This window comes from Dendrobates tinctorius, unplaced genomic scaffold (genome assembly GCF_039654945.1).
Source record: "Dendrobates tinctorius isolate UK_male_01 unplaced genomic scaffold, ASM3965494v1 ptg000128l, whole genome shotgun sequence".
Taxonomy (NCBI): Eukaryota; Metazoa; Chordata; class Amphibia; order Anura; family Dendrobatidae; genus Dendrobates; species Dendrobates tinctorius.
In genome coordinates, this window is record NW_027361796.1 from 285,239 (window position 1) to 308,745 (window position 23,507).

The window sequence follows — 23,507 nt, forward strand, 5'->3', positions numbered from 1 at the left end:
GTGGTAACTAAGTGCCCTGTTATTTTCTTGTACTATTACTACAGTGTGGCCAAAAGTATTGACACCCCTGCAATTTTGTCAGATAATACTCAGTTTCTTCCTGAAAATTATTGCAAACATAAATTCTTTGTTGTTATCTTCATTTAATTTGTCTTAAATGAAAAAACACAAAAAGAATTGTCCTAAAGCCAAATTGGATATAATTCCACACCAAACATAAAAAAGAAGGTGGACAAAAGTATTGGCACTGTTCGAAAAATCATGTGATGCTTCTCTAATTTGTGTAATTAACAGCAACTGTAACTTACCTGTGGCACCTAACAGGTGTTGGCAATAACTAAATCACACTTTAATCCATGTCAACTGGCTACAAGTTGACTCAACCTCTGTCCTGTGTCCTTGTGTGTACCACATTGAGCATGGAGAAAAGAAAGAAGACCAAAGAACTGTCTGAGGACTTGAGAAACCAAATTATGAGGAAGCATAAGCAATCTCAAGGCTACAAGTCCATCTCCAAAGACCTGAATGTTCCTGTGTCTATCGTGCGCAGTGTCATCAAGAAGTTTAAAGCCCATGGCACTGTGGCTAACCTCCTTAGATTTGGATGGAAAAGAAAAATTGACAAGAGATTTCAATGCAAGATTGTGCGGATGTTGGCTAAAGAACCTCGACTAACATCCAAACAAGTTCAAGCTGCCCTGCAGTCCGAGGGTACAACAGTGTCAATCTGTACTATCCGTCGGCGTCTGAATGAAAAGGGACTGTATGGTAGGAGACCCAGGAAGACCCCACTTCTTACTCCGAGACATACAGTCAAACATGGTGGAGGTTCCCTGATGTTTTGGGGTTGCTTTGCTGCCACTGGCACTGGGCTGCTTGACCGTGTGCATGGCATTATGAAGTCTGAAGACTACCAATAAATTTTGCAGCATAAATGTAGGACCCAGTGTGAGAAAGCTTGGTCTCCCTCAGAAGTCATGGGTCTTCCAGCAGGTCAATGACCCAAAACACACTTCAAAAAGCACTAGAAAATGGTTTGAGAGAAAGCAATGGAGACTTCTAAGGTGGCCAGCAATGAGTCCAGACCTGAATCCCATAGAACACCTGTGGAGAGATCTAAAAATGGCAGTTTGGAGAAGGCACCCTTCAAATATCAGGGACCTGGAGCAGTTTCCCAAAGAAGAATTGTCTAAAATTCCTGCAGAGCATTGTAAGAAACTCATTGATGGTTACCGGAAGCGGTTGGTCGCAGTTATTTTGGCTAAAGGTTGTGCAACCAAGTATTAGGCTGAGGGTGCCAATACATTTGTCTGGCCTATTTTTGGAGTTTTGTGTGAAATGATCAATGTTTTGCTTTTTGCTTCATTCTCTTCTGTGTTTTTTTCATTTAAGACAAATTAAATGAAGATAATACCAAAGAATTTGTGATTGCAATCATTTTCAGGAAGAAACTGAGTATTATCTGACAAAATTGCAGGGGTGTCAATACTTTTGGCCACAACTGTATTTACTCACTTATTACAGGGTATTTGCTCATTTTGTTTTATCTCGGGTTCTGTCTGTTAAATGGCCACTGTGTGAATGCACACCTATGCATTGCACTTATACCAACTTATGCACTGGCTCGTTTTTTTGGTTTAGTAACAGGCTGATAGTTGCTAACTACCTGCCCATTCTGTCCGGCACAGAGCGGCCACTGACTGCTCCTACCAGCAATTTAGCTGCTCAAGGCAACAGTGCAGCTTGTCCTCTTCCACTCTGTTGACTGGGTGTGACTGCACATGATGAGTGACAGCTGGCTTTGGTAATTACGCCCCATTAACAGAGCGGAAGAGAAAGTCTGTGGACGTGATGTGAGTGGAAGGCTCTGAATTGCAGGCAGTAGCGATGTGTCACTGCTCTGTGCTGGCAGAGATTCGGGCACACAAGGCAGGTAGGTAGCAACTGCCTGTTAGTTATTAAGCTCATACTTTAAAAAAAAAAAAAGTCCCAGGGTAATCTCTTTTAAATCCCTTAACGACTGCCGATATGCCTTTTAACGGCGGTAGTTAATGGTACTTAAACCAATAGTACATAGCGGATTTTCTCGAGTCTCGGCTGCCGTGGGTAGCCGAGACCCCAGATAACATGACTCGGGTTGGTTTTTCCCGACCCCGCTTTTGCAATTGCCGTTATCTAATATATAAAGCTCAATGTGTGTATGTATGTATGTGTGTATGTCCGGGATTGGCATCCGCACCGTCGCAGCGACAGCAACAAAATTTGGCACAGTCACACGTCTGGACCCCGAGAGCGTCATAGGCTATGTTGTGAGGCAAAATTTTAATCCCGCGCGTTCCAATTCACCTAAAAATTTTGCCCCTATCTACATAATGGGGAAAAAGTGTGTGCATCAAGCCCCGCCCCTCATCATGATGTCATAATGCCCCGATCTACATAATGGGGAAAAGTGTGTGCGTATCAAGCCCCGCCCCTCATTATGATGTCAATGGTTTCCATGGCGACGCTGATTCATCATGGGCTGCAAGCCCCGCCGCTCATTATGATGTCATAATGGTTGATTATGGGATGGAGGATGTTTGATGGGTATATCGGCACTCTACTATGGGATGGAGGATATGTATGATGGGTATATATGGGCACGGGACTATGGGAGGGAGGATGTGTATGATGGGTATATGGGCACGGGCCTATGGGATGGAGGATGTGTGATGGGTATATGGGCATTCGACTATGGGATGGAGGATATGTATGATGGGTATATATGGGCACGGGCCTATGGACTGGTGGATATGTATGATGGGTATATGGGCACGGGACTATGGGATGGAGGATATGTATTATGGGTATATGGGCACGGGACTGTGGGATGGAGGATAATTATAATTTGTTGTAACTAACCACAGTTAGTTATTATGCCCGGGCAGCACCGGGCCCTTCAGCTAGTTAACTATATAATGGCGACCGCAAAAAAAGCCGCAATTTTGCATTTAATTTCTCTCTCCTCTGATGTGATCGCACATCAAAGTAGAGAGAAATAGGGTCCCCGATCTCTCCCCCCCCCTCGGTACCTCCCAGTGGTCCTCGGGCCCTCCTGCCTCCTACGGTGGGCGCCGTCATCTTGGTCCAGGAAGAAAATGGAGGGCACATGCGCTGTGCGCCTATCACTGTGATCAAAATTTAGAAAAATTAAAAAAAAAATAGTAGATAACCCCCCCCCCCCCCCCTTTATCACCTGTTTAGTTAGGGAAATATAATGAAATCAAGAAAATATATTTATTTTCATTTTTACACTAGGGTTGGAATTAGGGTTAGTGTTGGGATTATGGTTGGGGTTAGGTTTGGGATTAGGGTTAAGATTAGCATTAGGGTTGGGGTCAGGGTTGGAGCTAGAGTTGAGGGATTTCCACTATTTACCAACTTTGGGGGTCTAATTACTCCTGTTAGGCTGGTTTCACACTAGGGTTTTGTGCGCTGCGCTATCGTGCGCATTGCTCCCCTATCTTTAACATGGCGGGCGCATGGTATAGCGCTTTTACACGTTCATGTGCGTTTTCGTGCGCTGCGTTTTTTCCAGGTGTGCGCCAGACGCAGCATGTTGCATTTTTCTTTGTGCCCAACTGCTGCCAAAAAAACGCATGCGCACGTAATGCGCAAAAAAATGAGTCTATGGGATCATACGCGTGCGCTTGGACATACGCACGCATGCGTTTAAAATCGCATGTGTTTTTAGAGTTAACATGGCGACAAACTGGTTACTTCGCATGCGCAAAAAAAGCAAATGCGTACAAAACGCTTAATGCGTTTTTTGTATGCGTTTGGAATGCGCATGAGGCGCAGCGCAAAAAAACGCTAGTGTGAAAGTAGCCTTACCCTTGGGAAAATTAAAAAAATTGAATGCTAAAAGATCACACGTGTAGAAAAATAAAAAAGATTTTTTTTATTTTCACGGCTCTGCGTTATACACTTCTGTGAAGCACTTGGGGGTTCAAAGTGCTCACCACACATCTAGATAAGCTCCTTCGGGGGTCTAGTTTCCAAAATGGGTTCACTTGTGGGTGTTTCTACTATTTAGGCACATCAGGGGCTCGGCAAACACAACATGACGCCCGCAGAACATTCCTTTAAAGTCTGCATTCCAAAATGGCGCTGCTTCCCTTCCGAACTCTCCCATGCACCCAAACCGTGGTTTCGCCCCACATATAGGGTATCAGCATACTCAGGACAAATTGCACAACAACTTTTATGGTCCAATTTCTCCTGTTACCCTTGGGAAAATAAAAAATAGTGGGCTAAAAAAATAATTTTTGAGGAAAAAAATTTTTTTTTATTTTCACTGCTCTGCGTTATAAACTTCTGTGAAGCACTTGGGGGTTCAAAGTGCTCACCACACATCTAGATAAGTTCCTTAAGGGGTCTAGTTTCCAAAATGGGGTCACTTGTTGGTGGTTTCCACGGTTTGGGCACATCAGGGGATCTCCAAATGCAACATGGCGGCCGTTCTCAATTCCAGCCAATTCTGCATTGAAAAAACGGTGCTCCTTCCCTTGTGATCTCTGCCGTGCGCTCAAACAGTGGTTTACCCCCACATATGGGTTATCGGCGTATTCAGGAGAAATTGCACAACACATTTTGTGGTTCATTTTCTCTTTTAACACATGTGAAAATAAAAAAATTTTGGTCTGAAGTAAATTTTCTGCAAAAAAAGTTAAATATTAATTTTTTCCTTCCACATTGCTTCAGTTCCTGTGAAGCACATAAAGGGTTAATAAACTTCTTGAATGTGGTTTTGAGCACCATGAGGGGGTCCAGTTTTTAGAATGGTGCCACTTTTGGGTATTTTCTGTCATGTTCACCCCTCAAAATGACTTTAAATGTGATGTGGTCCCTAAAAAAAAAAATATGGTTTTGTAAATTTTATTGTAAAAATGAAAAATCGCTTGGCAACTTTTAAACCTTATAACTTCCTAACAAAAAATTTTTTTTCTAAAATTGTGCTAATGTAAAGTAGACATGTGGAAAATATTAAGAAATTTGTGTTGCATATCTCTGTGATTTAAGGGCATAAAAATGGAAAGTTTGAAAATGGCAAAATTTTCAAAATTTTTGCCATATTTCTGTTTATAAATAAACACAAGTCATATAGAAGAAATTTTACCACTAACATGAAATGAAATATGTCACGAAAAAACAGTCTCCGAATCAGCAGGATCCGTTAAAGCGTTCCAGAGTTATTACCTCATAAAGTGACAGTGGTCAGAATTGTAAAAAATTGCCTGGTCATTAAGATGCCAAATGGCTCGGTCATTAAGGGGTTAATGATCTAATTAGGAGAACGTGTGTTGATGTAAACATAAGTATCATTGATTTTACATGAGGTACAACTGTGGCTTTCCACTACTGGCTCACGTTAATGTACCCTAGGACCTGTAGTGAGTTTACTTTGTTTAAGGAACAAACTGTTATTTCCTCCGCCATTTAGAACACTCCAGCATGGCTGCCTCTTATCGTCATAAAGAAAACATTAAGGCTATGTGCCCACGTAGCGTTTTAATCCGGACGCTGAAAACGGAATCATTCCCAGAAATCGTGCGTTTTTTTCAGCATGATTTTGCGGCGATTTTCACGTGCGATATTCCAGCACTTTCCAAGAGATTTGAAGCATCGCTTGGAAAGTGATTGACAGGTTGGTCACACTCGTCAAACATAGTGTTTGACAAGTGTGAGCAGCTTTTTGCTATTGAGGCTGCCTATGCGGCATCAATAGTAAAAGATAGAATGTAAAAAAATCATATAAAAAATTGGGGTATATTTACCTTCCGACGTCCCGCGCAGCCTCAGCGACGCTCCTGTTCCCAGCGATGCCTTGCGAGACATGTGATGACGTTGGTCTCGCGTTGCTATAGCGATCTCACGAGACTGCTACAGTAACGTGAGACTAGGTCATCACAGGACCTTGCCGCAAGACATTACTAGGAACGCTGTGGCCCGGGAAGGCAACGCGGGACGTCGGAAGGTAAATATACCCCGATTTTTTTTTTTTTTGTTCTTTTTTTACATGGGTATGGTACCCAGGGCCTGGAGGACAGTCTCCTCTCCTCCACACCGTGGGTACCAACCGCACATGAGACGCTTAACTTCTCGCATGGTGGGCATAGCCACATGCAGGAAGTAAGCGGTTCTCATACATTCCTATGGGTGCGGAATCCCGGCAATTCTTTGCGATTCCGCACAAAAGAATGAGCATGCTGCGATTTTCCGCGATGCGATTCCGCCGCGGAAAAAAGCGCAGCATTAGCGCACAGCATGTGCGGAATGCCATAGGAATGCATGGGGGGGGGGCGTTCTGTACAAGATTTTTAAATGTTTTTGCGCTGAAAATCGCGGCAAAAGCGCTTAAAAATTGCATCGTGGGCACACAGCCTTAAACAGATTTGTGAGCAAACTCTATATTTTGAGTATTTTATACCTAAGATGGTTTGCTTGCTTGCCTTGAAAATCCATAGCGTGACGCTATGTGCACACGCAACTCCCTGTCGCGGGAAATACGCATGCAGAATTGGCATGCGTATTCCCACTAAACACTAGCGTTTTGCAAGCGTAATTTAGCTTGCAGAATTCTAGCGTTTTCCAAGCGATCTGTAGCATCGCTTGGAGAACTGATTGACAGGTTGGTCACACTTGTCAAACATAGTGTTTGACAAGTGTGACCAACTTTTTACTATTGATGCTGCCTATGCAGCATCAGGAGTAAAAGGATGTTAAAAAATAATAAAAAAAATAAAAAATCGTGATTCTCACCTTCCGGCGTCCCCTGCATCCTTCCCGATCCTCGCGATGCCCTCTGCAACTCCCGTTCCCAGCGATGCCTTGCGACAGTGACCCCAGATGACGTAGCATCACGCGAGACCGCTACGTCATCTCAGGTCATTTTCACAAGGCATCACTGGGAACGGGAATTGCCGGGAGCATCGGTAAGGACCGGGAAGGGTGCGGGGGGCCACCAGAAGGTGAGTATATCACTATTTTTTATTTTAATTCTTTTTTTAATAGGGATATAGTACCCAGGGCCTGGAGGACAGTCTCCTCTCCTCCAGACCCTGGGTACTATCCACACATGATCTGCTTACTTTGCGCGTGGTGACCATAGCCACATGTGGAAAGTAAGTGGCTCAATGCATTCTTATGTGTGCGGAATCGCAGCGATTCCGCAAAAAGAATGAGCATGCTGCGTCATTTTTCGCGATGCGATTCCACCGCGGAAAAATGCGCAGCATTAGCACAGCATTGCGGAATGCCATTGAATTCAATGGGTTGCGTTCTGTAAGCGGCAAAAACGCGGCAAAAACCCTTACAATCCGCAACGTGTGCACAATAGCCTTGTGGTTGTGAAAACTTTTGATAGTTTAATTTCAACGTCCACTCACCTAGACTGACAACGTCTCATTGTTCCTCCTTCCTGCTGTGGCTGAAAGCTCACGCTGCTCAGTACCAGGAGAAATAAAGTAAATTTTCTCAGAGGCAGCGGGAGTCGAAGTATAGGCACCAGACCAGTTCAAAAAGTGATTAACCTGCAGATTAAACTCATATCTTCAGGTTAGTAGCATTTTTTCACGTGACAGTTTCTCTTTAATACATTATCTGGATTATGCAGCCATTTTTGTATGGATTTTCACTGCAAGTACAACAGCCTCCTCAGGACTAACAAATCTTTTTTTATAATTTATATAGTTAGTACTGTGATAGTGTCTGCCGTAGTGAACCTGGCCTGTTCATGCATTACATTGAGCAGCTGCCAATACTATATTTCTACTGCTGAAAAGCTGCAGGAGAATCTTTGTTTAGTAGTCGTCACTTATTTTCTACATTTCTATAATGTCCTCCCTTATTGGCCAAAATGGTACACTTTTACATTCATTCGTGTTGGGAGCGGCTCATACCACTAAATGATATGCCATGGAGTGTATTATGACCCTAGGATGCGATAATGCCAGGCACCATAGTGGTACTGTGATGTAGTGAGTCTCTACTGGTGATATATTTAGCTTTGTGCCATTCTTATGGTAAATCTGGATCAATGTAATCACAATATTAATGATTGTGACTAGTTTACCAGGGGGCATCATGATTGTGCAGTGGTTTATATATGTTACATTTTCATGTATTGGTCATATTTCTTTTGTTTCTATGGTAACACCATCCAATCTTGGGTGCATGAGTGGGGCTGGATGTACAAGTAGCACTGGATTATTGTTGATTGACCTGCAGCACTGTGGGGTTTTATGTCTTACTGCCAGAGGATATAAACTGTGATATTTTGGTTTCTCATGAGAAATTCCTCCTATGAAAGGTGCAAGTAGCAGATTGTTCAGATTCTGAGAATTACCTGAACATCTGTCTGTCTGAGATTAATATCTGCATGCTCCGCTCCATGTATAAGGATGTGTTCTGCATTGTGTGCAGCCAGTCTGGTTCCTGTGCTAATGACTGAAAAAGGCTGATATCCCCCCCAAGCGCAGCCCTGTCTGATCATTGCAGATTTCTAGAATCCCTTGAATCTGGCCTTTGTTGTAAATCACCTGTGAATTTCCCAGCGCTATTAAAAAAATAAATAAATAATAATATAAAGAAAACAAAATACTAATAATGTGAGCTGTCTAACATGTATGTGTTTAATATGTGCATCACATGTTGTACGAAACGTTGATCTGACTTTGTATGTGTATGAGGCTGGCAGACTACACTGAGCCCATACTAGAACCCAGTCTGCTAGGGGTTAAGCTTTCTCCTGTTCGCTCCTTGTGCCTCCCTTTCCATTCACCTCACTAAATTGAGGAGCCGATCAGCAGGAGAGGCGTCACCGTGCCTGAATAAGGGTTCATTGCAGCACGTCACCAATCAGAAATGTGGGATTTGTCTTTGTGATTTCTAATTGCCGTGTTGAAGATTTGGATGGGCATTCTCTGTTCTTTCTGTTTTGTTTCATGGCACCCCTAATCACTGAAAGTCTAGCCTTGTATAGTAAGTTGTCCAGTTGTCTGTATTGTATACATAAATGATCTTCCTCTCGTGCAGCGCAGCTGCAGCCGTTTCCATTTTTCTGCTCCTTTAGCGTATAATGAAAGCATGTATTTTAATTAAGAGATGATATCACAGCAGCGGCTATAGCACAACCTTTATTAATGAATGGCCTGGAAATTGCAGTGATCTGACAGCTTATATGTCCAGCTTTCTATGCAGATAGGTGACTGTGATGAACACTCGGCTTTGTATTAATTCCTGGTGACCCCCCCATATGCCATATTTTCTGTATCACAGAATACGGCATAAGATCGTCAGTCTGGAATGGAGATTGGCTAATGACCATTGTTGTTGTCTCTATCATGCCATGCAGGGTAAAGCTGTGATCATTGATTATGATACTGTGAATCAAATATCATGCCTACATGTAATGTGAACACAAGCTCATATATATAACCTTACGGTGAAAATGTGAAAAAAATTTTGAGGGGGAGGGGTTGATAAATGTAGATTTTTATTTGGCTCGTTACGGCCGTATTTTCCAATATTTACCTGTCTGGCTTACCTTCCGGTCTGTCCCTCATTTGTTCCCACCGTGAATAGTCTGAAGGAACGCTTGCCCTGGATGATAATCTCCAGCTTGTGCCTGGAATAATAAGGGTAAATATGATAAGCAGTTGTCAATACTAAAGCATTACTGTCGGAAGGAGGCTTCAGGCCTTGTGTTGGGTGGAATGAAACAGCAGATTTCCAGCTCGCAGTCCAGTGTTGCATGTTTGGTAAAATAAAATTACTTGTATATGAAAACATAGCCTTTCCCCAGCTCCCTCTTCTTCTTTTTTTTTTTTTTTTTTTCTTTTTTTTTCTCCTGATCAGCTGATGAAGAGACTAGCAGCTCGCTGCTTTGCTGGCTTGTTAATTTTGTCCCCACTAACAGTGATTTCCGATAGCCGGCCTGCTGATAGTGGTAAGGTAAATATCTCTTTTCCTTGTTGTCTTGAAGATTGGCTAGAACTTATAGACCAGGCATGTCTAGCTGTGTAAAGCGGCTGTTTGTTATGTTTCTGTTCATCTGAGTGCTTAAAGAAAGCAATAGCATTAACTGTTGCCTGCCTTGTCTGCTGCATTTTACACATCCAGTGCATGCTAGATAGGCTGCCTCTAATTATCTGCTAGCTGCGGTATGATGGGTACTGCTGTGTTTTTTTTTTTTACTCCCATAAATATTAATGCTGCTGTGTGTTTTTCTATCTGGTTCATTTTCCTTTTTTGTTCCTGTAAATCGCCAGGTTTTGAGCGCCCTTCATGGTGATTGTGTCTGAATGCTACAAGCATGATGGAAATTGACTTTTGATTATTACGGCCTAGTCTGGAGCTGTCCCTTAGGATTTTCTTGCTTATATTTGTTCGGTTGGCTTAGGGTATTTGTAAGGATCTGTAGGAAACGGATGTGCGAATCCCTTTTGCATACGCACCTGCCAGGTTGAAGGCTTTTTCTTTTCTGTTTTTATTCTCTTCATCTGAATGGGATTCTAATGACGTGAGTGTGTTTTTGTGCTGCCTGTAAATATTGCCCATGGTTGACACTGTGGAACGTGAAGGTAATTGCCATTTGATTAGATTTCTTTTCAGCTGCAGACGACAACATTCAGATGCATAACAAGTGTATAATGTTCTTCCAGATGTGCTAGGGCTGTATGTTACAACTTGCTAGAACTCTCATTGTGCTTAGCGGTAGACATCCCAGGAAACCAATGTAATGTGGACTCACTCGGTGAAAATGACTTCCAAAGTTAGCTATCAGCCATGGTTGTGAGCCGGTCGTTCTGGTTCATGGGTTCACTATTGTCTCAGCATTCTGTGCCGTTTCTCCTCATCGTAATTGTCTCCTATTGTTTCTTATGCCAATAAATAAAAACTGTTAGCATTTATAAGGAGCGCTTCAGATGAAAGGATTGAATTGACCTGCTATGGGTTTAGAAGATAACAGGTTTCATTTTCCAAGTTTTTCCTAATGTTTCTTTATTGCCTGTCATAAAGCACCATTAAAGTGTAACTGCACTTAATAAAAAGGTGGGGTAGGTGCTGAGACCCCCATTGATCGCTGAAACGGTTAGCAGTGCACAACTGACCGTTGCCCTTTCTGCGTAGATGAGATTGGCAAAAGAAGTGTTCATAAACTTTCGGTTAAATCCGATCGTCTGCCTGTTCCGCCTCTTTGAGTTCACTAAATCAAAAGGGGGAGGGGTGTCTCAGCATCTAGATCCCCTAACTTCTGACATGTCAAATGTTTTTAAAAGTGCACTGAAATTTCCTAACCCCTTTTCTTGTATATCTAGAAGTTAATTGAAAATGTTTTCCTTTACAATCTTTTTAGACATCTGGGATGACTTGGTCTAACAGACGTCCCACCTTTTTTTCCATTGGTGATGAACCAATAAGGGTACGTTCACACACTGTGGATTTTTGCTGCAGATTTGACTAGGGTTTTCAGCCTGTTTAGTAGGAAAGGAAAAATCATTTGTAGAATACAGCATGCTGCAGAAAATCCAGACATCCGAATCTGTACAGGACTTGGCCACAATGTGTGAATGAGGCTTTACACTTTTTTCACTGGCATTGCACTGTACTTTGCTGCAGGTTTTCCATGCAGCAATTAAATCAGTGTAATGAGTCCATTTGAATAATGGTCATCGGCCATGTCAGATTTCACTTTGAAATGTATGAAAATGCCTAAATGCGTGGACCATTAAGTACATATAGTCAGGCACGCAAAGTGAGTATTAAAAATCATTTGAAGAATGTTTTTTAATGACTCAAACTATAGTACACCAATATTAAAAACAAATATGCTTCAACTTGAAGGACACATTCCCGAATTTACACTAAAATCATCTCATCAGATCTAGGATAGTTATTATTGTGTATGGATGTTAGTACTTTACTGGAGTTACAACACTGCAACCTAGAAGACACACAAGTGCTATGATCAGGTCTATTTTCTGTGTCTCTCAAGTTGAAGCATCTTTGTTTTTATTTGTTGTGTATTACAGTATATTTTAAGTCATTAATAGACGCTGTTATTTTTCAAATTATTTTGAATACTTACTTTGCTTGCCTGCCCATAAAGACTTGTTAGTCCAGACATTTAGGTGTCTCCATGAAGCAAGTCCACGCCATGTGAACATTCCCTAATGGAAGCCATCACCTTATCCATAGCCCCTGTGATAGATATCTGCAATATGCAATGTTGTGGTATTTAATATAGATTTATATACTATTCTGAGCTTGAAGACCTTGGATTTTTAAGAATGTGATCCACCTCCTATTAGCCATTAGTTTATATTTAGTCTGAGAAACTGCTAATCTATATCAGAGTGATGTATGCATAGTATATTGCTCTGATTGCTTTCCCATGAGTTAATAGCACTTTTCTTATGACTTGTGCTGTTCCCCTCTTATTCCTCCTTGAAAATCTGAAAATGCCACAACTGAGTTACTATTGTCCATGTCAAAGGGATGTGTCCCCACAGTTCTGCACTCTTTGGACAGTGTGTGTGTTGGAACATGCCCTATTGAGAATGGAAAGGTAGCACCATTTGTCTATTGTGATGTAGAAGTGCTACATTTCTTCCACATCCTGAAATTCCAAAGCATTCATTGTACAGTCACTACAAATGATATCAATTGATAAGTTTAAAACAATATTTAAAATAATGTTGCCCAAGTGTAACTATCAATCCTGTGTTCGAACCCCTATTCTCTTTCACACACAACATTACTGCATATTGGTTTAATTGAAGAGTTTATTATCCTGTGTCAAACCCGGTATAAAAAAAATCATCTCTGTTCAATTTTCATGTTTGTTTCTGTCACCAGGCTATCGAAGACGGAAATCTGGAAGAGATGGAAGAAGAGGTGCGGCTGAAAAAGCGCAAGCGGCGAAGAAATGTGGACAGAGAGGTTGTTGTAAAAGATGATGGAGAAAAGCGAGAGAAAAAAAGAAGAGGACGTCCTCCAGCTGAAAAGTTATCACCAAACCCACCTAAACTAACTAAACAGATGAATGCTATAGTAGACACTGTAATAAACTACAAAGACAGGTAAGCATGTCATGACTCGAGAAGGTAAAGTTTCAAATGCTCTATTTTACCGCATGATGCTTTGGTTCGAATTAAAGACTGAATGTTTCCTGAAGTACTTGTAAGTCTTTTGTATTTCCTATCAATTAGGAATTGCTTGTTTTGTGTACTTTCATATATAAAACCTGTACCATTTATTTCAACTTTTTATTTTTTGCTTAAAGAGCATATGTCACCTATTACTTTGTTCACATTACATTATTGGCCTACATCAGATGTATAGCACAATGTATAATGTTTCCCACCTAATACATTGCTAGCAGAATAAAATGGGGAAAAAATGCTGCAAAGTAAGAATGTTTTCACAAATTGAAGTATTCCTAGTTTGTCACTTAACACAATGCAAAGTGAATGAACAAAAGTGAAATCTACTGTATTGTTTGGACCATAAGACGCACCCCAAATTTTGGGGTGGAAAATAGCAGAAAAAAGATTTTTATAAGATGGGAGTCCGTCTTATTGTCCAAATTTAAGGTATCTTACCTGAGAGCCGGCGGTTGTAGAGCGGGGTCACAGGAGGCGATTCCCTTCCTCAAGAAGCCGGCGATGACAGAAGTGGGGCAATGCTGCAGTCTTGGGGTGCGATGCTGCAGGTCAAGTGTCAGCATTGAGACAGAGCATGGAGCAGGGTCCCTTCCTCAGGATGGCGGCGGCAGAAATGTGGCGACGCTGCGGCCCGGTGTCCACTGCAAGCAGAGCAGAGTGCATCACTGGTTTCTCGGCGGCCATCTGCCTGAGGCCGCTCGTGCACAGATTGAGATCTCAGCGGCCCTCGGCTTCAAGAAAACTGCTGCTGAGATCTCAATCTGCACACGCATGGCCTCTGGTGACCATTTTCCTGAAGCCGAAGGCCACCGAGATCTCAATCTGTGCACACGCCACCTCCGGCAGCCCATGGCTTTAGGGAGATGGCCGCAGGGAAACCAACGATGCACTCCGAGCCTCAGCATCGCCACACCTCTTCTGCCGCCGATTCCACTGCTACACCACTGCCGCAACTCCCCGGTAAGCCTGCGTTCAGACGATAAGACGCATCCCCCATTTTCCTCCCAAATTTTTTTGGGGAAAATGTGCATCTTATAGTCCGAAAAATATGGTAAATCAAATCAGTGTTTGATATGACCACCCTTTGCCTTCAAAATAGCATCAATTCTTTTAAATACACTTGCACAAAGTTTAAGAAACTCTGCAGGGAGAGTGTTCCAAACATCTTGAAGAACGAATCACAGGTTTTTCATGGATGTATGCTTGTGTAAATCCTTGTGTCTCTTTTTGGAATTTGGTACAGATTTGAATGTCAGATCAGAACTTGTGGGGGCCATAGCATCACCTAATCAATTCTCCTTTTTTCTGCACTGACGATAGGTTCTAATTGGCTATATTTCTGGGGTTATCCTGCTGCTCAATAAATTTAGAGTTAATCAGATGCCGTCCTGATGGTATTGTATGATGGATATGTATCTGCCTGTATTTGTCAGCATTGGTGAGATCAGTAATCCTAACCAAATCCCGAGCTACAATTGGTGAAGTGGAGTCCCAATACGTAAAATAAATCAATACCATGCTTATGGTTCTCTCCAGCAGTCAACAAACTCCCTCATGTTCCAGCCAAATATTTCACGGTTTGACTCCAGTCCAGAGAACCTGGTGCAATTTTTCTGCACCCCAATTCATGTTTTCATGCCCAGTTGTCTCTTGGGATTTTTCCATGTCAAAGTTATGGCTTTTCGGCTGCAATTCTTCCATGAAGACCACTTCAGGCCCAAACTTCTCTGAACAGTAGATGTAGTCTCATTGGTTGCTGTCAGTTCTGAGCTGAGGCACTGCTGAACAACATCTTCCGATTTTGAACGGACGCAAGTATGATGTGTCCTTAGCAGACCACTGTATCTACAATCCTCATTGTTGCCCACGTCTTGGTGCGTCTTTAACCCCTTAACGACCTCCGATACGCCTTTCAACGGCGGTAATTAGGGGTACTTAAACCACAGCACCGTTAATTGACGGCACTGTGGAGTAAGAAAATAGCGCCCCCCAGTGTCTGATTTTTTCCAGGGTCTCGGCTGCTGGGGGTAGCCGAGACCCCAGAGAACAATTAATCGGGTCGGTTTTTACCGACCCCGCTTTTGCGATCACCGTTATTAACCCTATAATGGCGATCGCAAAAAAAGCCGCGATTTTGCATTTAATTTCTCTTTCCTCTGATGTGATCGCACATCAGAGGAGAGAGTAATAGGGTCCCCGATCCCCCCCTGTACCTCCCGGTGGTCCTGGATTCCCTCCCGGTGGTCCTCTGTCCCGCCGGCGTCCTGCGGTGGGCGCCGCCATCTTGGGAGAAAATGGCGGGCGCATGCGCAGTGCGCCCACCGCGAATCTGCCGGCTGGCAGATTCCATTCATTCATTTTGATCACCATGATAAACTATCATAGTGATCAAAATAAAAAAAATAGTAAATAACCCTCCCGTTTATCACCCCCTTAGTTAGGCAAACATAATGAAATAAAGAAAATATTTTTTTTTTCATTTTTCCGTTAGGGTTAGGACTAGGGTTAGGGTTGGAATTATTTCTTAGGGTTGGAATTGGGGTTAGGGCTAGGGTTAGAATTAGTGTTAGGGCGGATTAGGGTTGGAGCAAGAATTGAGGGGTTTCCACTATTTACCAACTTTGGGGGTCTAATTTCTCCTGTTACCCTTGAGAAAATAAAAAAAATAGGAGGCTAAAAAAAAATCGCTTTTGTGGAAAACAAAAAGACTTTTTTTATTTTCACGGCTCTGCGTTATAAACTTCTGTGAAGCACTTGGGGGTTCAAAGTGCTTACCACACATCTAGAAAAGTTCCTTTGGGGGTCTAGTTTCCAAGATGGGGTCACTTGTGGGGGTTTATACTGTTTAGGCACATCAAGGGCTCTGCAAACGCAACGTTACCCCCGCAGACCATTCCATCAAAGTCTGAATTCCAAAATGGCACTCCTTCCCTTCCAAGCTCTCCCATGCGCCCAAACAGTGGTTCCCCCCCCCCCCCCCCCCCCACATATAAGGTATCATCGTACTCTGGACAACTTGCACAACAACTTTTGTGGTCCAATTTCTCCTGTTACACTTGAGAAAGTAACGGGCTAAATTATCATTTTTTGAAGCACTTGGGGGTTCAAAGTGCTCATCACACATCTAGATAAGTTCCTTAAGGGGTCTAGTTTCCAAAATAGTGTACTTGTGGGTTTTTTTCACTGTTTAGGCACACCAGGGGCTCTCCAAAAGCGACATGGTGTCCAATCTCAATTCCAGCCAATTCTGCATTGAAAAAGTCAAACGGTACTCCTTCCCTTCTGAGCTCTGCCTTGCGCCCAAACAGAGGTTTACCCCCACATATCGGGTATCAGCGTACTCAGGACAAATCGCACAACAACTGTGGGGGTATTATTTCTCCTGTTGCCCTTGTAAAAATAAAAATTTGGGGGCGAAAAGATTATTTTTGTGGAACAAGTATAATTTTTTATTTTCACGGCTCTACGTTATAAACTTCTGTGAAGTTGAAAAAGTCAAACGGCGCTCCCTCCCTTGCGAGCTCTGCCGTGCGCTGAAAAAGTGGTTTACCGCCACATTTTGGTTATCGGCGTATTCAGGAGAAATTGCACAACAAATTTTGTGGTTCATTTTCTCTTTTGACACTTGTGAAAATAAAAAAAATTGGTTCTGAAGTAAATTTTTTGCAAAAAAAAGTTAAAAGTTAATTTTTCCTTCCACATTGCTTTAGTTCCTGTGAAGCACGTAAAGGGTTAATAAACTTCTTGAATCTGGTTTTGAGCAACTTGAGGGGTCTTGTTTTTAGAATGGTGTCACTTTTGGGTATTTTCTGTCATGTACACCCCTCAAAATGACTTTAAATATGATGTGGTCCATAAAAAAAATTGTTTTGTAAATTTTTGCTGTGAAAATGAGAAATCACTAGTCAACTTTTAACCCTTCCTAACTTCCTAACCAAAAATTTGTTTCCAAAATTGTGGTGATGTAAAGTAGACATGTGGGAAATGTTATTTATTAAGAAATTTGTGTGATACATCTCTCTGATTTAAGGGCATGAAAATGTAAAGTTTTAAAATTGCAAAATTTTCGCCATATTTCCCTTTTGTTTCATAAATAAACACAAGACATATCGAAGAAATTTTACCACTAACATCAAGTACAATGTGTCATTAAAAAGCAGTCTCCGAATCAGCGGGATCCGTTAAAGCGTTCCAGAGTTATAACCACATAAAGTGACAGTGGTCAGAATTGTATAAATTGGCCTGGTCATTAAGCTGCCAACTGGCTCTGTCACTAAGGGGTTAAAAATCATGAACATCACACTATAAAACCCCAGTGTGCTTTGAAATACTTGCCTGGGAGAGACCTTGCTGATGGAGTATAACTACCTTGTGTCCTGTTGCTATGCTTAGTCTTGCCATAATATATGACTTGTGAAATTAATGTCTTCCAGAGCTTCACATTTTGTAGCACAGTTTGGCTTTTAGTCTCTTGAGTTTTAAGCCTCCAACACAGCTTTTTCTGTCTCCGTTATTGACTATTTCATCCTCCAAATGAAAATACTGAACATTATCACCTCTTATGTATAACTGGTTACTCATATACCATACTACAATCCTACAAAATTCCTGACTTTGTGCAAGTGTACCTAGAAGAATTGATGCTCTTTATGGCTAAAAGGTGGTTACACCATATATTGATTTGATGTAGATTTCTCTTTTGTTGATACTTTCCATTTTGTTAATTGTTAAAAAAAAAAAAAGGGAACCTGTCACAATGAGAATAAATGCAATTCAATTTGCAGACATACTGTTGGAGCAGGAGGAGCTGAGTAGATTGATACATAGTTCAGTGAGAAAAGGTTCAGTACAAGGGCACAGTTAGACAACTATATAACACAGACGACTGTTGCATTGCAATGCTCGAGCTTGGCTGTCTGCTCTCCTAACCCTAAGCATTACCGCATGTATTTTTATGCAGCTGTCACACTCTGGTCAGAAGAGCCAACTGCCAGTCCAAGCATTGTGATGCGATCGTTGTCAGTGTTATACGGCCGTTTAACTCCACCTTAACCAGTGTTTTCATCATTTTAACTTCTGCTCTTTCTGAAATTTTTGGGACCAATGGACGGTCCTAGCAGTGACTGACAGCTGTCTATGCATGTGTGTACATTTAGAGATAATAAAACTGTCCACTGGACCAAAAATTTCCAGACAGAGTAGAGGAATAAACGATGGAAACAGGTTATACTGAATCTTTTCTCACCAAACTATATATCAATCTGCTCAACTCACCCAGCTTTATAACATGACACCTGCAGACTGGACAGTTTTTTTTTTTTTTTTCCTGTGACAGGTTCTCTTAAACACTTCAATTTTTTTTTTCTTACTGTGCAGCACTTTTCTCACATATGCCTGAAGTCTTTACACAGTAGTGTATATAGGTATGTGTACAGTGAATATAAAAAAAATCTACACACCACTGTGAAAATAAAAGGGTTTTGTTATGTAATAAAATAGCACAAAGAATAATAAGTTTTGCCACCTTTAGGCTATGTGCACACGATGCGGATTTGTTGCGTTTCCGCAGCGTTTTTTCTGCACCAAAAACGCAAAGGATTACGCAAGCAATGTTAGTCAATGGGAATCCAGAATTATTGTGCACATGATGCGGATAATTCCATCCTAATTTGCGGAATTTTATTTTCCGCAGAATGTCAATTCTTTTTGCGGATCTGCAGCGCTTTTCACCCATTGACTCTCAAATCTAAAGCAAAAACGCAGATATGAAAAGGTTTGCCGAATTTCTGCAGATTTAGTGGGGATTTCATGCAGATTTGATGCCAAAACCGCAACAGATTTGTTAAAAGGACATGATGTCAGAAGGAGGAAGTTTGTGGGCGGAGAATCTAAAATAGAGCCTATCTTGGTTGAAGCACATCAACAATGGAGGTTGGACTTGAAAATTGCATTTTTTTTTTAAATAGATCTTTATTTAGCTAACAAATCCGCACACAATTCCACATACAAATCTGGATGTAAATCCACATCAAAAGCATGTGAAATCCGCACGGAATTTCCACTGCGTTTTCTGCTAAGAGATGCAGAAACTGCACAGAAATTTCTGCAAGCAAATCCGCAACAACTATAATTTGATTGTAAAAGTGTGAACACCCTCTTTTTTTTTTTTTATAATTGGGGATGTGGTTGTGTTTAGAATTATCCATTCACGTGTTCTAGTCAGATGAAATGTTCAACTTTTTGTCCGTAATTCCAAAAGGTACAGTAGCTTGCGAAAGTTTTTTGCCCCCTAGTTTTACCTATTTCGTAACATTACAACCTGTTAAAATATTTTTCTAATCCAATTTGTGTGTGATGCATCAGCACTAAACAGTCTAAGTTAAAGAAGTGAGAAAAATAAAATATAGGCTTAAAATAAATTTATGGGATCAAATAACTAAAAATTTTCATGTACATATGTATTCACCCCTTATTCTAGGAGGCCCCTATAAATTTCTAGTGCAAGCAATTACCTTCATAAGTCACATGCTTGGTGAAAGGAAGTTCACCTTTGTGCAATCTAAATGTCTCATGGTCTGTAATTACTGTATATACACGCCTGTTCTGAAAAGCCACAGAAGCTGCAACACCATTAAGTAAGAGGCAGCACTAACCAAACCACACCATGGAGATCTCCAAACAAGTCAGGGAAAAAGTTGTTGAGAAGTCCAAGTCCGGGTTGGGTTATTAAAAACCAAAAAAATTCCATTCTCTGATAATTCCCTCCCCCCCCCCCCCCCCCGGGCACCATCAAATGGAAAGAACATGGTGCCACAGCAAAACTGTCAAGAGAGGGCCGCCCACCAAAATTCTCAGCCTGGGCAAGGAGGGCATTAATCAGAGAGGCAGCACAGAGCCCAAAGGTAACCCTGAAGGAGCTACAGAGAATGGATTTTCTGTCCATACGGCCACAATATTCTGTACACTCCATAGAGGTGGCCTTTATGTAAGAGTGGGTAGAAAAAAGCCTTTACTTGCACGCACAAAATGTAAGGCTTGTTTTGAGTTTGCCAAAAGACTTGGGAGACCCCCCAAATTTATGGAAGAAGGTGCTATGGTCAGATGAAACCAAAATTGAACTTTTTGGCCACCAAGGTAACCTAGGTCTGCTGTTAAGCCAGCATAGCTCAACAACCCAAGAACACCATCCCCACAGTGAAAACTGGTGGCAGCATCATACTGTGAGGATGTATTTTGGCAGCAGGGATAGGGAAAATGGTTTGAGTCGAGGGGAACATGTATGGTGCAAAACACAGGGATCTTTCTTGCGCAAAACTTATTTTTGTCAGTGATTTTAGACTGGGACGAACGTTCATCTACCAATAAGACAATGACCCAAAGCATACTACTAAAGCAGCAGTTCAGTGGTTAAAGGGAAAATGTGTACCTTAAATGTTTTGGAGAGGCCTAGTCAAAGCTAAGACATTAATCCAGTTGAGAATTTGGGGTCGGATTTGAAGATTGCTGTTCACCCGAGGAAACCATCTAACTTGAAGGACCTGGAGCAGTTTTGCCTTAAGGAATGGGCAAAAATCCCAGTGGCAAGATGTGGAAAGCTCATAGAGACTTGTCCAAAGCGACTTGCAGCTGTAATTGCCGCACAGGGAGGCTCTACAAAGTACTGACTTTGAGGGGTGGGGGTGTTGAATAGTTAAGTTTTCAGTTATTTTGTCCTCTTTGTTGTTTTCTTCACAATAAAAAGAAAAACAAATGTTCATTGTTGTAGGCAGGGCTGTGGAGTCGGTAAGCCAAACCTGCGACTCTGACTCATCAATTTCCCTTACACCGACTCCAACTCCGACTCCCACATATATTGCTTATTTTTAAGTGAAAAATTTATTGTAGTACAATGTGAACATCAGACATTTAATCATTTTTATGATACAATAATCAAGATATTTAGATAGAACATAATATATATTTATTGGAATACAACTGTAGAACACAAAAAATGAATACATTGTAAATATGTAATACACTATGTAATATCGATTACATATATATTGTATGTATGTGTGTATATATATATATATATATATATATATATATATATATATACATACATACACACTGTGTGCACTATTATTAGGCAAATGAGTATTTTGATCACATCATCCTTTTTATACATGTTGTCCTATTCCAAGCTGTATAGGCTTGAAAGGCAACTGCCAATTATGTAAATCAGGTGATTTGCAACTCTGTAATGAGGAGGCGTGTGGTCTAATGACATCAACACTATATAAAGTGTGCTTGATTATTAGGCAACTTCCTTTCCTTTGACAAAATGGGTCTGATTTGATGGATCTGAAAAGTCAAAAATTGTGAGATGTCTTGAAATTGCCAAACTTTTGAAGCGTGATCACTGAACAATCAAGCATTTCATGGCAAATATCCAACATGGTCTCAAGAAGCATGTTGATAAAAAAAAGGCTCAAAATAACTGCCCATTAAATGAGGAAAGTCAAGATGCCATTTGCCACCAGTTTTGCCATATTTCAGAGCTGCAACGTTACTGGAGTATCAAAAAGCACAAGGTGTGCCATACTCAGGGACATGGCCAAGGTAAGGAAGGCTGAAAAACGACCACCTTTTGAACAAGAAACATAAAATAAAACGCCAAGACTGGGCCAAGAAATATCTTAAGACTGATTTTTCTAAGGTTTCATGGACTGATGAAATGAGAGGGCCTCTTGATGGGCCCGAGGCTGGATCAGTAAAGGGCAGAGAGCTCCACTCCGACTCAGACACCAGCAAGGTGGAGGTGGGGTGCTGGTATCATCAAAGATGAACTTGTGGGACCTTTTTGGGTTCAGGATGGAGGGAAGCTCAACTCCCAGACCTACTGCCAGTTTCTGGAAGACACCTTCTTCAAGCAATGGTAAAGGAAGAAGTCGGTATCGCTCAAGAACAACATAATTTTCATGCAGGACAATGCTCCATCACATGCATCCAAATACTCCACAGTGTGGCTGGCCAGTAAAGGTCTAAAAGAAAAAAAAATGACATGGCCCCCTTGTTCACCTCATCTGAACCCTATAGAGAACATGTGGTCCCTCTTAAAATGTAAGATCTACAGGGAGGGAAAACGGTACACCTCTCGGAACAGTGTCTGGGAGGCTGTGGTGGCTGCAGCACGCAATGTTGACCATAAACAGATCAAGCAACTGACAGAATCTATGGCTGGAAGGCTTTTGAGTGTCATCGTAAAGAAAGGTGGTTATATTGGTCACTGATTATTTTTGTTTTTGAATGTCAGAAATGTTTATTTCTAAATTTTGTGTTATTGGTTTACCTGGTGAAAATAAACAAGTGAGATGGGTATATATTTGGTTTTTATTAAGTTGCCTAATAAATCTGCACAGTAATAGTTACCTGTACAGATATCCTCCTAAGGCTAGTTTCACATTAGCGTTTACGGCCGCAGCGTCGGGCTGCGCACGGCCGCCGCTAAGCCCTGCCCCCTGCCGCGCCTCCGCCGGTAGCTATGCCTACAGACGCAAGACGCTGCATGCGTCCTGCGTCCCCTATCTTTAGCACTGGGGACGCAGGCCGTGCGCAGGTATGCGTTTGGCGGCGTATGTGTCCTTTTGACGCTGAGCCGAGCGCACCAAATGCAACAGGTTGCAATTTGGTGCGCTCGGCGCAGCTTCAAAAGGACGCATGCGCCGCCAAATGCATACCTGCGCACGGCCTGCATCCCCAGTGCTAAAGATAGGGGACGCAGGACGCATGCAGCGTCATGCGTCTGTAGGCGGAGCTACCGGCGGAGGCAGGGCTTAGCGGCGGCTGTGCGCAGCCCGACGCTGCGGCCGTAAACGCTAATGTGAAACTAGCCTAAGATAGCCAAATCTAAAAAAAAAAAAAAAACACTCTAACTTCCAAAAATGTTAAGCTTTGATATTTGAGTCTTTTGGGTTGATTGAGAACATAGTTGTTGTTCAATAATAAAAAGAATCCTCTCAAATACAACCTAATAATTTTAAGGCTAGAGAACAACCTCTCAACACTAACTTGGGTTGGAGGCAAAGCCGTAACCACATGGGCAACATCTCTAACAATTTCCGGGTATAAAGGAATCGCCTCATGCACAGTCAGTTTTGATGAACGGTTGAATTTTTCTATTTCTTTGAGAGCAATTGAAACATTTTGCTGAAATATGGTCCATCTGCTTACTATAGGAGATGGAGTGAATTCTTTTTCCTTGCGGCAACACTTTGCCTGCTCCATGTCATCCAAATACTTGTCAAAGTCAAACTCCTC

At 41.8% G+C, this 23,507-nt stretch overlaps 1 protein-coding gene across 4 annotated transcripts in view; it reads left to right on the forward strand.

Moving 5' to 3' along the window:
* The window catches only part of SMARCA2 (SWI/SNF related BAF chromatin remodeling complex subunit ATPase 2), a 356,753-nt gene that overhangs the window by 282,472 nt on the left and 50,774 nt on the right, over window positions 1-23,507 (forward strand). For 2 of the 4 annotated variants that reach the window (XM_073542600.1, XM_073542601.1), the window contains 2 exons: window positions 11,399-11,464; window positions 12,901-13,124. In XM_073542600.1, the coding sequence (XP_073398701.1) occupies window positions 11,399-11,464; window positions 12,901-13,124 (290 nt within the window). The remainder of the gene's footprint in view (window positions 1-11,398; window positions 11,465-12,900; window positions 13,125-23,507) is intronic. The other 2 variants (XM_073542602.1, XM_073542603.1) reach the window with 1 other exon arrangement.